The 17,633-nt window shown below is 37.3% G+C and overlaps 1 protein-coding gene across 4 annotated transcripts in view; it reads left to right on the forward strand.

The window, feature by feature from the left end:
- Positions 1–17,633, forward strand: part of LOC122832872 (IQ motif and SEC7 domain-containing protein 1-like) — a 116,896-nt gene that overhangs the window by 29,783 nt on the left and 69,480 nt on the right. For all 4 annotated transcript variants that reach the window (XM_044120070.1, XM_044120124.1, XM_044120132.1 and 1 more), the window contains one exon: positions 5,526–5,633. In XM_044120070.1, the coding sequence (XP_043976005.1) occupies positions 5,526–5,633 (108 nt within the window). The remainder of the gene's footprint in view (positions 1–5,525; positions 5,634–17,633) is intronic.

Below are 17,633 nucleotides of genomic sequence, written 5' to 3' on the forward strand. Positions count from 1 at the left end.
ATGAGTTAATACAGTCAGACAAAAATTGTCAGACATGTTGATTTCTCCTCTAACCCAGCAAACATATGTTTTTGGATTGTCTGAGTACCCGTAGAGAACCCACACATGCACAGGGAAAACATGCCGACTCCATCAGCCCAGATTTAAACCTACACTTTCTTGCTCAAAGGCAATAGTGCTACCAGGATGTCTCACTGGAAATGTTCCAGTGAAACATAAAAACTACTTTGAAAGAGCTTTGTTTTGATTACAAAATCATAATTTTACAGTACAGTATATGCTTTTATAATTAGTATGTAAAATGTCCTAAAATCTCTTTTGATAAGAATAGCGTGCAAGTCTGCTGTAGCATCTGTTTGGGTAGCATCACAGTTACCTGTCGTTGTGATTTTCTCCATCTTTTTGCTGTTCCTTGTTTGTCACCCGAACCGACAGCAGGATAAACTGAACTGTCACAACAACAATCTGCTGACAACACACAGAACCTTTACAGTTGCTTACATCTCACACCTTGTTAATATGCTACAGCATGACACCAGTGAGACTGGCAGTTTTTTAAAAAAAATTCTGTGCAACTTGGCTTGGTAGGTTTCATTATCATTAATAATGCAGAAGCCTCTGAACTTGGCACTGGCGCTATAAATAAATAAGGCACAATCCTGCAGGATTGCTTTGCACTGGTTTGGAAGAGGTTTGTGTGGGGGGAGACGTCGGCAGTGCTAGCTATACTTTCCACCACACTCCGTGCTTAATGAGAGAGGATTACCGACATGGTTGTGTTTAATTGGTCTGCTGTTGTGAAATCAGAATGGATGGCTTTATTCAGACATGATTAAAAGTTGGCTGAGATATTCAGGCTGGGGATCAACAGCTTCACAGTGACCTGCTTTCATTGGATTGTTCCTCAGTGAATGTTCCCACACTGCCGCTCCTCCTCGTGCCCTTTTCACTCATTCATAAAAGTGTAGCTGCTGAGCTTTGGGATGGATGGGAGTTGTATTTGACAGAGTATGAAAGAAATGATCGCTAATTGAAATTTCATATTTATTAGAATTGACTCCAAATAAGACCGGGGGATCTTCTGAGAGACTCTAGCATAGTGATTGACTGCATGCATTGTAGAAAAACCTTGGACTCTGGCTTTTATTTTCCTTTACTCCTCCGCTGAGACTTGGAGAAAACAGAGAGGCAAGGATTATACAGCTCACCCATTATTATATAGATGACAGTGAAGAGAATAAAGCTCTGCCGGGCTGATGTGTTGGAAGTCTCAACCTCTCTCTTTTAGTGCATTTCAAAACCACAGCAGCAAAGCACAGCGTGTCCGATCAATTGCATCATTTGCTCTATTCATGGCATTGTTGTCAATGGAATGTGAGATAATTAATGAAGTGGAATGTTATGCCAAAGGAATTAATGTAACGCATTTATAAAAGGGAAGCACAGAGGATGCACACTTGCAGTTTCTTTTCAAGGTAAGTTATTGCAGGAAAACCCTTGGAGCAGCGGTTTTCTGCAGCTGAGGAAGCGTTTCTAAAACAGCACATGGTGTGGACCAAACAGCGCTTAGTTCCCAAAGATATCTAACCTTAAAAAGTCCTTTGATGTAGTGACAGAATAGCTGAGCTGATATTTATCTTCAGGGACAGGAAGTGACAGTGCTGTGTTTCAACACCTGCTGTAGAGTTGTCTCACACCCAAAGCAGGAGTAGTCGTCAGGGATCACTGAAACCCGTCCTCTGCTGCCAACAAATACTCAACTTTGGTGTCTAGGGCTCCAACTATGTCCTTTGTCTCTGTCCTTGACAAGGGTAGAAGTCCCTTTTGACAAGCAACCTAAATTTTGGGCATTGTTTTCCAAATGTGTGACTAAATAGATTGCCCTAATTCAGTACAGTTCATTTTAATCCAGCTTAAAATGATTTTATTACTCTGAAATGGAAATTAGGTTTGGATTTTAGAGATTTTGATTTTCCTTATTAGAGAACAAGAAACTGTATATGTGTAGTTAACAGATATCCTTGTTTCCTGACTATTTGCTGCTTCGTGTGAAGACTAATATTTCAAAATGAATTCTGAGCTCAACAGGAAGCCACTATAAAGAATTTAGAACAGGGGTTATATGATCTCTCTTATTGGAACATGTCACCGACCTTGCTCCCTCAAAGGAGACTTTCTACAGTTAGATAAACGAGGCATCACAATGCTCTGAACATTTTTAAGTGAATGATGAAAGACCAAGAGATTAATTTTATATGCAAGTCCAGTGAATGAAAATTTAGCCAAGGTTATAAATGTTGGAGTTCATTAAGTACTTGACTGATGTAAAGGTTAAAGTTTTTTTTCATATATATATATATTTTTTTTGTTATTGATGATAAATATATTATAAAACAGATATTCAACACAAAAGTAAAAATTCTATTAATTCTTTGTGGCAGTTCGTTACCAAAAATAAACGCTCATCTCTTAACGCCAATTTAATAACAAGTAATATTATTATTTATAAAACATAATCTCTTTTGAAACACTGCTTAACTGCTTAGACACAGGAAATTTACAGATGGTAAATTTAGCAAAAGTAAAAATCAGATGTTTACTTCGTGGCACTTGGTTACCAGAAAAACGCGCTCATCTCTTAGCAACAAATTAACAACAAATATTATTGTTCAAAAAACTTAAGATTTCTTCTGGTCTTTTGAAATACTGCTTATCTTATACTACTTAACAAGAATTGTGCAGTTTGTGAATTTTTCAGAAAAGTTAAAGTTTTTGGGGGGGTTTTGTCGTTGGTGGTGAGGATATTCTAAAGCAGACATTGAACACTAAAGTAAAAATTTTAATTAAACTTCGTGGCACATTGTTACCAGAAAAAAATGCAGAGATTTAAATGTAAGTTTCTTAAAACATAAAAGAGGAGTTTTTGACGTATTAATATCCATCCCCCCAACTCGTATGTAGAATGTAAAGGAAGCAACTGTAGTCGCTACTCCTCCAAATGCCAACTAGTGTTTGATGATTTTTATGATGGACAAAAGCCAAAGTGGGTGGAAGCCGTTAGGACTTGTTAGACCAACAAGGCGAGAGGAGTGCTATTTAAATCCACTCCATTATACATGAACTCCATTTATAATAACCTGTGTATGTGAGAATAGTACAGCAGACATAGGCTTTGTCTGCAAGAGAATCTTTCTAAAGCAGCTTTGCCACTTTTAGGTTTGCAAAAACGTTCACAGCATTTGACTTGGTGTCACCGCTGGAGTAGCTAAAGGTGAGAAACTGAGTGAATTCCTTATTAGTTAGGGTCCATAGCTCTGAATCCTGAATTTGCATATTTCAAATTAATATTTCATTATGCAGAAATAGCAGCAAATGGCAGTAGGCATGACACAATCAGCCTCTGCTATCTCTCTGGACTTCAGAGCTGGATTTGTGTCTGCAACTTGTTTTAAACAATAACATTTATTTAATGCTCGGAAAAAAAGAAAAGCACAGAATATATCTGACACAAAGACTTTATGTTCTAAGTAGCAAAGGCTGGTATGGGATTCTCATGACATGATAACCTTGAGGTAAAATCCAAGTATATGAAGGTAGAACAGTCTTACACCCAGCAGACCGACGATGCACAGCAACAAGTGGTGGAGGGGCACCACTTGTTGACCTATGCCCCATACAACAAGAGAAATTGTCTACCGCCCTGGTATTTTCTCTGCAATTTCATTTAAGGGAGGAATAAGATGGAAAATTGTTGTGGTTTTGAAATAATGTTGAATAAAGTTGGATTTCTCGATCTGATACCAAAATAACTGGGTTACAACTTTGTTCTTAGTGTTGGGCTTGGAGCTTAAGAACTGTGCTTCATCCATTTGAAACAACCAAAAGGCTTTGTTTTGTTAAAGCATTAGTAAACAATAGATGAAAGAGACATGCCTCTTAGGAGATCTCTATATACAACACTCTTGTGTAGAATTCAAACAAAGCTTAAAAGTGAGGTCACATGCTCTACAATTTAACTTAAGTCCTATTGGCTTTTCCTTTTTGTGATCCTCCATATTGGACAAAGTTATAATTTCTATTAGCCTCTGGTAATGTTATGCACTGCCTTCTTCTGATGAAGACTTGTTTAGAAAATGTAACACTTAAAATACAGATGAAGAGAAATATTTCACATAATGATGCATATGATTCATAGTTGATCAACAAATGTACATTATCTATTTGATAATGTTCAGTGTTTACATTCTAAAATGTATATACATTAACATTAATGTATGTACATAGTTTTAATATCTTTAATATATATATATATATATATATATATATATATATATATATATATATATGTCTGTGTGTCAGAAAAAGTGAATGCCTTGCTTCTATTCTAATGTTTTTGGGACTAGATGATATTATTGCTCACAATTCAGTTTCTCTCAGTCTGAGCGGACTGTGTTTTTCTGAGAGATTGTGTTTTACATAAAGGGGGAGTTGAGAAATGTGGAGAAAAGTTCAGTTCAAGAACAATAATATTTTCAACACTAAGCCATGTGAGTGATCTACCAGCTTAAATTAATACAGTTAGGTTCCTCAATGTCTCTACAGCTAAATTTTACTGTAATTTAAAGAGAAAAACTTTGGCAGTGCAGTGCAGGTGTATTTTACTTAATTGGGTGGAGATGGTGTTAAACCAATCCCAGCAGCTGTTGTCAATAACAAAAAAAAAAGAAAAAAAATCCTTCATCCCATTTTTAATTGCTCACAGCTTTCTAAGAAATGCTGTGTAAACGTCAAAAACAACCAGCTCAATAGTTGTAGTGACTTTTTACAAAAATAACAGAAATATGATCAGTAGAACATAAATAAAATAAAAGAAAACTGAATAAGAGCTCATTGCTCTTATAGACGAGCCACAGGAAGTAGCAGGTACAGTTTGTCAATTGTAGTTGATCATAGTGCGACCTGAGGCAATTTCTCTGTTCCTGTAGCTTACCTTTTAATATGTTAAAATTGAATTCAGGTAATATGCTTTAATAGTATTATTTGTGCCAAAACAAAAAAGATATTTTTTAGCAAATTACTTTTTTTTTTTCCTTTTGTTGACATATTGTATCTATAAAACTGAAATGTGTCATTTCCAGTTTACCTTTTAATATGTTAAAAATGAATTCAGGTAATATGCTTTAATAGTATTATTTGTGCCAAAACAAAAAAGATATTTTTTAGCAAATTACTTTTTTTTTTTTCCTTTTGTTGACATATTGTATCTATAAAACTGAAATGTGTCATTTCCAGTTTGCAGTTTATATCTCAAATGTTTGATTACTCCTATGAAAATTCATTATTCCAAAACAAAATATTGGGAAAAGTGAAAACCACAAAGAGAATTAGTCCTTCAAATAATTAATGCTTCATTGCCAAGTGGCAGTTTCACACTGATAATTTTTCTCCTCACATTTGTCGTCACACGTTTGCAGGTTTGTGTTGTGCTGTGACACTGTTTGTCTTTTTATTTATTCTTTTTTTAGGAGGCATGCATCACTGCCGGTTGAAGCCACAGGAAATCCCGGGAGGCTAGGATCTGAAGGTTGCAAGAGGGTCATCCCCTGCCGCAAGTGGAAGTCTGCGTCCTTTGGGTACAGTAAGATATTATTTGGCGTTACAGTTCTTAATGTGGAGTGTGTCTCTTAATAAGAGCAGCGTGTATATATCACATCCAAACACCAGCGGCTTTCTGTCTTCCTTCTGTCATTGTCTAGAAGTTGTCCCAGCTAAAATCAATGCCCTGCTGTAGTTAGCCTTTCTTCGTCAGATGTATCGGGAGTGACAGCTTGACAGCTGCAAACTTTGCCGTGTCCTAATGTTGGAGGCTTTTCAGCTGTTCTCCAGTCATCAGCGTTTCATGAATGCAGGTCTGGGAGCCTCTGTTTTGTTCTCCTGATGTATACGCGCATCTTTTTGTGACCGAGTGCACTATAGGAGGAGATAATCAGGTTCAGCCTTAATGAAATATGATCTCATCTTAAATGAGCCTTCAGTGTTGCTGAGCCATTAGCCTGCACTGAGCTCAGACCTTCAGAAACCTTCTCGGCAAGCAAGGAGAAAAAGGGAGCAGTCTGTCAAATCTCTGGGACTAACTAGTGGGAGCTTCAAAAGACTTGTGAGAGTTTCAGAGCTGCCTCCTAGTGCTTTGTGCTTCATCATTAAAAAGAAATGTGCGCTTAATCCATAGCCCACTTTTGGCTCATGTGCAGCACAAAAATAAATCATTCTTCACGGTTTAAAAAAAGAAGCTCTATAAAAAAAAAAACTAAAAAAATCTGTTCAGTGTCTGATGAGAAACATCTGGAAGTTGTTTTTAGACTGTTAAATTGCAAAAACGTCACTGATTAATTCACTTATTTATCCACTCCTCTCGTCTTGGCTTGATTGTTGCCTAGTGAGTCATTTTTAAAAACAGCTAAAGGCTATTAGGGTAAATGGATTATGATGACTGTAAGCAGCTGAGAAGCTTTGTTTACTGTACAGCAGGATTATCCTGGCACAATTACAATCAGCTGATTGCTAACTGATAATGGCTGAAGGCTGTGTTCCTCCATGAAAATCTGTTTCTTTGTCCTTGCTGGATTGATTCTCAAAAACGGCAGTATTATTTGAATCTAAGAGTTGTGGTACATGGAAAAGAAGCTAGTTTTTCTTATCAAAAGAGTAATGGAACTTCATCATACCATGCTAAAAGCTATGATTTCGTGGCTGGAGAACATCATAATCCTTTGCTTTCCATACAGTCGACTGGGAGTTTGAGGTATTCTGTCAGTCAGCATAGTCTGGTCCTAAAAAAAGGAAGGCATTAAGGGTACAGCGGTTCACAAAAATGAATCTGAATTCTTGGGTTCAATTCTGATGAGAGGGAGCTTTGCAAAAGGACTCCATTATGGTCATATTTCTGCTGGTATAAACTTTTTTTTTTTCTGGCTTTGGTCTGGTTTGAATTCTTTGTTGCTGCAGTTTTCTGTCCTTGCACATTAGCTCGTTTCTTTTCATGTCATCAGTTATATTTACATTTTTCTGTTTTAAGTTGGTTATTCAGTTCATGGCGGAGTCAGCTTGTAGTGGAGCCAGCTGCATAAATTATCAGAAATGTTTGTGAAAACATGTCTGACAGTCAGACATAACCAACATAGTTTATTTCTGTCCAATGAAAAACTTTAAATTGTTGGACATGTTAACTGAAATGCTTTTCTTGTAACCTAGCGTGTGTATTGCAATTAAAAAATATATTGGCCAATTATTGTACTGGTGTAACACGTGATGTGCTGCTGCTTCAGGCATTTCTATGTTGTATGTTGATCATTGTATTTTGCTGCAACATGTTGCTATTTATGGCTATTAAGGTGTCTAAAATGTGGTTATATCATTTATTTGTAAAAGTGTTCCTGAGTCAATGTATACAGTAGAAAGTCACATTTTGCTCCAGCTGACATTGAAGTTTGGGAAGTGCATGGTTAATGTTAGCATATTAAATCTTTTTTTTTTTTTTTTTAATATGACTTGATCATTCTTTTTATAAAATATTTTAGTGCGGTTTCAGTTAATAATGTGGAGACTTAACTTGCAGAAAAAGTTGCTCTCATTCTTCCATAGCTTAGCGATTTGCCTTGAACATCTTATAATTTAATGTTTCAGATGCTCTCTAGGAGCTCTCTCCTACTCAGCAGCTGTTTGTGGGCAGCATACAGAGAAGGTGACAAGATGCAGAAAGGCAGAAAGGTGCACCAGTCAACACAGTCTCTCTGTGTTGTGGTAACTTAGTGATTGCATATGCATTGGCTCTAATATCAGCAGCTGAGTAAAGATAACACTGCTGATAAGATGAGGGAGTATTTCTGTAGTTCTACACATTGAAACAAATGTACAACAAGCCGTGTATCAGGATCAGCTGTGAAGTTTTCTCAGAAACAAATTCAGTACAGGCTGATCATTCATCTAATTCACAAACAAACAGTTCCATCCTGTTTTCCAGGTGGATTTCTTTCAGGGATTTGTACATCAACCAACACCAACGTTTCGTTTCAGGTTTCTCTGGCCAGAAAATGTCATTTGTGCCAGTCTTTCCATTCTTTCTGTATTTTCTGTGTCAAGCATCCGTAACACTGTGAAGCTCTTTGTTCAGCTGTTTATTGTGTCAAACATTTCAGGCCAGTTTGAAGTGTAACAATGAATATGAGTGGGCAGCTTGATGAATGCATGCTTTGGAAAACACAAACATACTGTCCATGGCTGAAGGAAAGTTAAAAAAATTAATAGCTGCACGAAACGGATTGAAAGCAAACGCTGAGGCCTCCATCACCACTGTTTTGTTATGAATTATTTTTGAGGGATGATTTCCTTCGGTAGTGGAAGCTCTCTCACCACAACGCGACAAAGGTCATGCACCAGATTTGAACTCAGGATGTTGCATTGATGTGGAATGTAATGTTGACCATGTAGTAACTAGAAAACAACATATTTCACATTGTGTTTGAAGCGAAATGAGGAAAGATATTGTGTAATCATTTCCCACTGAAGCTCTGCGGCTGTGTGTGACTCCTGATGAGTGACTGATTCTTGCGAGTGTGTTTTCTGACTGTTTGTGTGGTGTTAATGTGAGACAAGTGGGTGAAATATTAATTACTTTGCCACTTCTGATATGCGGTGCCATGCCCGGCAGCATGCTCATTGCCTCGCTTGGTTTAGATGTATGTGTGTTGCATAATAGAACATGTTGAGGAAAAAACTTTAATTATCCAAAGAATTTGGAGGACTGAATTATTCATTACAACTTTGTGTTGTTTGTAAAAGGGGGAGTCTGACCTGTGTTGTTGTTGCCCAGTCATTTACAGTAACGTTCAAAACTTAACTTCTTTCAGATTTTTTACATTGATGCTGCAAAATTTTAGGATATTATGGGGCTTGTGTGTGACAGAACATCACACGCTAATGGCTAATTGTGAAGGGGAAAGTAAATCATTCATGTTTTTTTTTTTATTATTTATAATAAAAGTGTGAAAACTAAAACCGCACATCATTCTGAACACAGCATATCCTTGATCGAAATGGTTTGGAAGACAGATAGAGCTAAACACAGGGTAATCCTGGGAAGAATTGTGTTAAAATCAGCAAAAGACTTGAGACTGGGGCAGAAGTTCACCTTCCAGCTTGAATACACAGTCAGAGCTACAATGGAATGGTTTAGATCAAAGCAGAAATGATCCAGTCAAAACACAGATATAAATCAATCAATCAATCAATCAAATTTTATTTGTATAGCACATTTCAGCATCAAGTCATTTCAAAGTGCTGAACTTATTTGCAAAGATAAATGGGCATAAATTTTTGCCAAATGTTGTAGACATTCCCCGATTGCAGTAAAACATGGTATTGGTTTGGGGAAAAAGTGATAGTGCCAACATTTCAGATTTATAGTTGTAAAAAAAAAGTTGAAAACTGTCATTTGTGATGTGTATGACTGATTTCACAATCTTTACAATATTTTGATGTTTTCATGATATAAAGCCCTTTGAACTGCCTTGTTGCTGAAATGTGCTGTACAGATAAACTTGATGGTTTGATTGATTTTACTCCCACTTCACAATTATACACCATTTAAGCTAGCTGATATTGAAGCATGAGAAAATGTGCAGAAGTCAACGGGGGTATAAATAGTTTTGCAAGGCGTTGTATGCTTATGTTTTCTGAACTCTTATGTTTTAATAGCTCCCTGATTTACTTTAGCCTCCGAGTTCAGAGCTTGGGAAGATATTGGAAATTAATATATAAATCTTGACGTTCGAGCCATGCTACTCACAGAGACGTACTCAGAGCTGGAGTTGGAGCAATCTCTGGAGACGAGCAGTCAGATTCAAAGCAAGCAGAACGACTGCCTTACTGTAATAGTAAAAAAATACTCCTGGGATATTCTTGAATCAGGACTGCTGTTGTATTCTTCTCCTTCCATCTCCGTACGTGTTTGCACTCCTTGTGTCTCACCCTGCTGGTTTTCTTTTTCTGTTGCTCAAGCTCTTCTCTTGCTTTCAACAATTACATGCATAAGACACATTTGATCTGCATGTGTAAGGGACTTAAAAAGCGCTCTAAAGGCTTAGACGTGATGACTTACCTCCTGTGCCGAAATGTATCTGAATCAGTGTCTGTTATGATGATTCTGTGTGCAAATTTGCTAACAGTTCCACAAGTCAGCACCTCACTGCAACAGCCAACCAGCAAAGGTTACAACCAATATTTAAGATTGGAGCAATGATTTATTGTTTCACTTTAAAGAGCAAATGATCAACTGATCACTATTATTGAAACCTTTCTTGTTGGGGTTTGCTGTAGAGAAAAGAAATCCTCCTAAACTGTTAGTAACTTCAACAAGAAAGTAAGTAAAACTTTCAGAAAGATAAACTCCAGTGATCATCCAGAGACAGCATGACAGATCTTCAAATAATAATAATGAAAAACAGATTCAGATGTTCCAGGAAGAACAGAAGTGAGCTCCAGCTTGTGATAGGAACACGTTGACAATTGTCTCAGGAGACATAATCTTGATAAATAAGTCAAATTTCCTCCAGCTTTGGTGACTATTGTCAAGTGATGGCGATATACAAGCAGCGTTAAGAGACTGCTGGGAGATTTTTTTTTCTTTATTCAGTTGAAAGAAAAACAATCTCCTTTCAACTATTACATGTATTATGCTGTACTATGTATTCATTATAGGCTTGTCTCTATGCAGGAATTTGGGAATACTTGGGGATTTTTATTTATCTATTTTAACAACAACAAAAAAATTGTAAGACTTCTTGAAATTCTTTGCAATCAGTGAGGAAACTATTTGCAGTGATCAGCTAACTCTTAGTAATCTACAGTGAAATGTAACACTGGCCATATCTATTGACTCATTGGTATCAGAATTGCACTAGCATGATCTCAAACTAATAAATATAGACAAAAACATCTTTTAAATACATTTGTTCAGTGTTGAATATTTAATTTTAATATGCTTAGTATTTAAGTTTCTTCTATAACTTTTCACAGAGTTGGAGCACAGAGAGAAAGGGATTTATGACTATTTGGTGAAGCACAATCTATCTTTATCATTTACATGTTTTCCTTGGGGTCTAGCACCCTGGACAGCAACATGTTTGAGCTGATGTAATGATCAGCACAGGTAAATGAAACATGCACTGTAATGCTTCTGCTAAATTACCATTTCTGAACTTGACCAAATGCACTAAATTACCTGATCTCTGTCATAGCGTCCCCGACAAATTTATACACATTGTACAAATGTGTATAAAACATTGAGGAACATTTTAAACACATTTTTCCTCAATGTGTTTAATGTCTTTTCTCTGTAGTTTTTGTGTGCGTTTCTCATAGCGCATCCAGTCAGGAGCCGACAGTAATCCTGAGCCTTCAGGCCGCAGTGGAAGAGGGAGAAATAAACGAAAAAAAATAACTGAACATTAAAAGAGTAAATATGGAATAAACTGAATAAAAGTGGACATTACCTGAATGTGAGTTTTAATTATTATATTTTAGCTCCCGTTAGCTTAAAAAATGTCTCACCGGCCAATAAGCTAATACAGTTAAAATGGCTTCCTGAGAATGCCAGTCTGTGCAACACTTAGTCTCAACAAAAGTCAGAAAATCAACACTAAAATATTATAATGAGAGCCCAAGAGAGAGTGTTGTCCTAAACTGACCTGACTCCAGTCCAAAGCTTGTATTTTCTTTCACCTATTAATATTGTTTTACTATGTCCTTCTGTCTGATGATGATCTGCAACATTTTTCACTCCTGCAGCTTTTGTTCTAAAAAATGTTTGGCTGTTTTTTTTTGTTGTTGTTGTTGTTTTCCTCTTGGCTCCATGATCACCGTGTTCTCCAGTGTCTGCTGAATGCTCTGTGGCATTGAGAGATAAACGTCAGACTTTATGTCAGACTGAGACTGTAAAGGTGGAGTGGTCAGGAAGAGTAGGTGTCAAAAAGCAATGTTAGACAGGATAGCTTTGTAGTGTAGGGTTTACATGAAGAGAACAAGGTTTTTATGGAATATAACTCCTAATCTTACAGAAGTACAGATGAACTCATCAATTAAGTAGGAAACAACCTTCCTGTCCAAGGCATCATTAAATCCAAGAGAAAAAAAAAAGTTTGAACTGATTGGTGTGCTGCCTGTGAAGTAGCTGCTGTATTCATCGCCCGCAGCTGCCTTCTAGTTCAATCCTGTGTAGAGTTAAGACCTCCCTGCCTCTCTGCACCCATCAAGTCCAGCTCAAGGCTGAATGAAGGCTTTTAAATACCCAAGATGCTTGCTGTGCTTCTCCCTTTTCCTGACATCACGCTTCTCTTTTGATTTCCTTTTCTCCTCCTTTACTTTAGATTTTTCTCCTTCTTCCTCTCAGTCGAAAAAAACCCCTGGCAGGTCTCAGTTCTGTCACTTTCTCCAACTCTCCTCGTCTCTCATTCTGTGTCATCAGTCCTAAAAAATCTGATTGGATTTATGGATATAGATATAGATTGTAGGCTTGGCAGCACGTATTTATACTCCTCTCTGTGTTGCGGCCCAAGGCCTTTAAAAGGGTTAAACTACAGTAAGTTATATTTATGTTCATATGTCTGATATCAGTCAAAATCAACTTGGAGATTTAAGACTTTCTTTCCATGAAGCAATGTGTAACATTACAATAAAAGAAGCAGGAGGACCAAAAAGTTTGACGCTTTACTTGAACACCAAGTCATTCCATTCATAGCCTGGTTTTCTAAATGAACAAAATAAGATTTTCAGTTTTGCTCATCTATTGGAAACCTTTCCCAAATGATAAACGGTGCAGGAATGACTAACGTGGTCGTAAACTCAGACTACAGCTGGCATGCATAACAGTTTGTTTTGACTAAATCTATGAACCCTCAAGGTCATTTAAAGTGTCATCTCTTGAACTCTCCCAAAACATTTTAGGCTCACTAGACTTTCGGCACATATTTAGGTTTCACCTCCCAATTGGTTGGTGATCATTAGAATGAGCCGCATAAATAACTCATACACATTATGTTCTTCATTACAGTGAATGTCCATTTCAGAACAGAACCTGTGATTATCTCCAGGCCTTTTAAATAATAGCACTGCAGGATCAGAGCCTATCGATTTAGAATCGCCGAGACGCTGCCTCTGCTGCTGAAGAAGCTGCCCTGTTATTTGCTGACTGCTTGAGGCAGAAAGGCAGCTCATAAGAGCGTGTCGCAGAGCTGAACACGGTGGAAAACGACTCGCTGTGGAAGTGGAAACGTCTTCCCATGTGTAGGTTCATGAACCCCGCATTGTGGCATTAATTGTAACTATCTCACCGCAGCAATTCCCCTTTGTGAGGGATGACTATAACCGAAGTCATTTTGAGACAGGCTTAACAGCACAATAAACATTTATTGTATGTGGCAGCAGACAGTGTTTGGTAAATAAATGAGCAGTTATTGTGGGGATGAAATACTGCTGGGCCAAAAAGAAAACGGAATAAAGAAAATGGCTTCTGCTGAACATGACATTCCACCAGCTGTAGAAAATCCATCTTTATTGGGCTTTTTATTTACTGCTGTTTTGTATTGTAAAATTTTGATGCCACCAGATGGGAAATCACAACTTGACGATTATTTAATAGGCCTATAGAACTAAAGGCCCACTTCAGTAATGAGTCTGAGCTCCTGGGAACGCTGTCTTTGAGGTTCCCAGCTTCTGTTTCGTCACCATATTCCCCAACAGTTAATTACTGGCTCAGTTCGGTACTCTGAGGCTGGATCTGAGGAAATGCATGCTTCTGATCAAGGAGCGCATGGTTTTTTCTTTCGGCTTAGAATGAGTTTCTTCAACCGAAAGTCAGATGGGAGAACGTTTTTGCAGTGTGCCTTTCACTTCACTCAGTCCTACTGATGATCCTATCGGCATCATCTTCTGCTGGGACCAGGCACAGAGTGTGTGGTGTGTATGCACACTATTTTGCCTCTATGCAGCTATGCCATGCCATAATATTTTCAGGGATTTTGATGCAGTGAAACATAGGCAGGAATCAGCTATATTGATTACCCTTTTATGTGCATCAGAATTAATTCATTTCCAACTTTGACTTCAATAAAAAAAAATAAAAAAAATGCTGTACTGTTTCTGTGCCAGATCTGCTGACTGATACCTTTGCACAATGATATAATTGCTGGTACTTTTTAGCATGCCTGCAAACTGTAGCTTTAGGAAAAGGATGTAAAAAAGCACGTCTGTAAAATTCGACTATGACTGCTGAATTTAATTTTGAACTTAAATGTTCAGTGAGATTGATGACAGGAAAATTAATCCTTAAGAATGAATCAAAACAGTGTTAAAGGTTTCACATTTGCGCAAACCAGCTTTTCTGTTCGTATTTTTCCTGGTTGAGTTCACTTTTTATCTCCACATTCCATTTGTATGAAAGTGAATAAATGTCTTTATTGTCGCTGAACGGGGACAGCAAAACTTGGTGCACCGAACAATAGCAGAACACGCGGATAAAAATGTGGTAAAAACAGTAATAAATAACTAAAACATTTAATATTCAGGAATCTAATCAATACACAGTATGGATGTTTCATGGGAACTGTTGAAATTGTCTTGATTTACACTTCTCTATATTCTTAAAAACCCTTAAAATGATGTTTCCTAACATGTTTCTATTTATAAATTGTATTTCAGTTTGTTCTGTTCCATCTGGTTTAAAGGCGAAAGCTGTCAGCATGAAAGTACATGATTACCTTCAGTCATAATAACCAATTTGTCCTTTTACACACTATTATGGTTTCAGCGAGCACACAGCGAGCACTGCTATCTGCGTTGCCTTCAACCCCCCTGAATCAGATATCAGGCAGCAAGTCGTCTGTCTGAATTGCAATGTCATTATCAAGACAACTGCTCTTGTAAAATATTAATTTCAATTTCTCTTTTAGCTGATGGGGTGGAAAAGAAAACTTTTCAATCTAAAAACTGCATGCATAATCTAGTAATTTGATTATAAAATCAAAATCAATCACAAAGGTGGGAGTTTGTGTTTCATTCGAGGTTAAGAAAGGGTTGCAAGTCCACAATTTCACTGCGTAACTGGGTCCTTACTGTAACTGGGTATGTACTTACATGAACATACCCAGTGTGTTATGTTCATGTGATATTAGTGTGATTCAGAAAGCCTCAGAGTGAAACAACATGAAACAGATGTTTCACACTATAGCAATGACATGTCATGCTTTTTTTTTTCCCTCTCTCCCAGTTTTACTGCCACCATATTACCCTGTGCCACTTTGGTTGGATAATTAGATCAAGTGATAGATTAGCGATACCGCAACTCCCTCTCAGCTTATCCTTTCATCAGCTCCACGCACCAGTGATATTAGGCAAAAGAGCCTCAAAGCGTATCAGATCTGTCTGCTTGTCTGATAATAGAAATTTCCTGTTCCAAAGCTGCTCAGATCGAGCAGATGTAAAGAGAGCATTACACAGATCAGCTAATAAAGCAAGGTGTCACACTTTTCTCTAGTTTCCTAAAGATTGGAGAGCACTCCGATCTCAGCTGATTTTTCAAGGATTCTGAACATGTGCAACAACTTATTGACAAGAGGGTTGACCTGGATATATATTGGTGTGTGTTCAAATTTGTGTTGTATCTTTAGATGAAGGTGAACAAAAAAAAAAAAAAGCAATTGATTCAGATAATTATGCTCTAGATTTGTGTTTATCAAACTTTTCGGCTACAACTCCCCAGAATACAGAATACCAGCAACATGTACTTGTATCCCAGACTACTGGTGGAACCTACAAGCATCTCCACTAAATCAAGTAAATAGTAAATGTAAATGGCATGAAAGGAGAAATATGTATATAATTAAAGACTTGAGAATTGATTTTAACTTGAATTAAAGGAAGTAAAACTTCTTTTAAGTTTTAACTGAAAAACTTCTTTTAACTTGAATTAAAAGAAGTAAAACTTTTAATTCAAGTTCAAATTGCTTGTGAAAGCAATTTTAATTGCTTGTGAAAGTCTGATGCGACTTGGACCTAATTTAAAAAAAAGACTGCTTCCTCTCTGCAGACATGACAATTTTGTAAAATTCTGCATATAAAAATGTGGACAAATCTCAAAGTAAAATTTGAAAATACTACAGGAGAGGCTGAAGGAGAAGAGAAAATAAGTTTTTATCTAATAGATGTGGTAGTGAATTTATGTTACCTGGTTATTTAAACTGAAACAATTAATTTCAGTGTTATTTATTTGACTAAAATGCATAAGAGGTATTCGATAATTACTTACCAATTATGAAAAGCTGTCCTCCTAAATTGGGCTTTTTTCAGTGATCAACAGGCCAAGTATTTGGAAATCAAAATTAAATTTTCTGTTCATTACAATAAAACTAAATAGAAAACAAAAAACTACCAGTCAGCATATCATCAACAAAAAGGATGCTCTTTGATGCCATCTGATTTTTTTTTTTCTAATATGTTATGCATTTAAAAATAGTATCTTTTTACATCGGTTTACTAGTGTTTTTGCTGGGATAAAAGTATCCGAGGCACATTGTCTAAAACTAATGCAGTTGTGCGTGTGAGGTGGTGAGTGGCTTTTTACAGATATCAGTTCATCTACTGATATCAGTTTTTCTACTGAAGTCTAAATCTTTGTGATGGCAGCAAAGAGACTCAGCTGCTGGCTGGGGGGTGGGGGTGGGGGGTCACGCTCTTGTCTCTGTGTCACATTCAGACAGAGAGAGACAGCGCTTTGTTTGGCATGCCAATGAAAAGCTCGTCTGTCTTCTACTTCTGATCTACTAAGGCTTGAGGCCAAGCAGGGAACAGAAGGAGCCTTTGCACAGCAGCAGAGCCCTCTGCCAGTGAGGCGCAGAGAGGCCGTGCAGAGCCGTAACATGGAAAACAGCAGGGGAACTAAACCTCTCGTCTCTCATGCCCAGAGCAGGGCGGAGAGGTCTCTTATCTAAACGCGGGGGGAGGCGTTTTAACGCCGTTACTGGGGAGGTTGGAAAAATATTTATATGGAACAGAAAAACTTTATGGGTGTGTTTTAATCAGAGGAAGTTGCTGATAACTAAACCCTGCAAAGCTGAAATAACGAAAGTGGCGATAGGTTGTTATATTTTAATTTTTTTGTGTGTAACTGCAGTTAAAATGTTTGAGACCACATATATGTAACTGTTGTCTAATCTTGAGATGCATAAACACAGTTGTGCCTAACCTAACTTCAATTAGGTTTTTTTTTTTTTTTTTTTTAACAGCAGCAGTGGTTTATGAAGAGAGAGAGAGGCTTCCTCAGGCAGAGTAGATCATGCACTGCCATCTTGTGGTTTGTAGCATCAATCACCCAGGAAATGATTAGCTCTCGCCACCTCTCTGTTTTGAAGATGTTTGATTTAGGAGGAAGCCTCATGAGAGGAGGCCACATCTCTGCAGAGCTGCATGTCTTAGAAAACAACAAAAAAAATCTCTCTGTTTGGTTTTCATTGTTAGAAGATTTTTCTTTTCTTTTTCTTCTCTGACTGTGGCTCCCACATAAGTGTGTGTGCAAATCAGAGCTT

This window comes from Gambusia affinis, linkage group LG01, assembly GCF_019740435.1.
Source record: "Gambusia affinis linkage group LG01, SWU_Gaff_1.0, whole genome shotgun sequence".
NCBI classification, from domain to species: Eukaryota; Metazoa; Chordata; class Actinopteri; order Cyprinodontiformes; family Poeciliidae; genus Gambusia; species Gambusia affinis.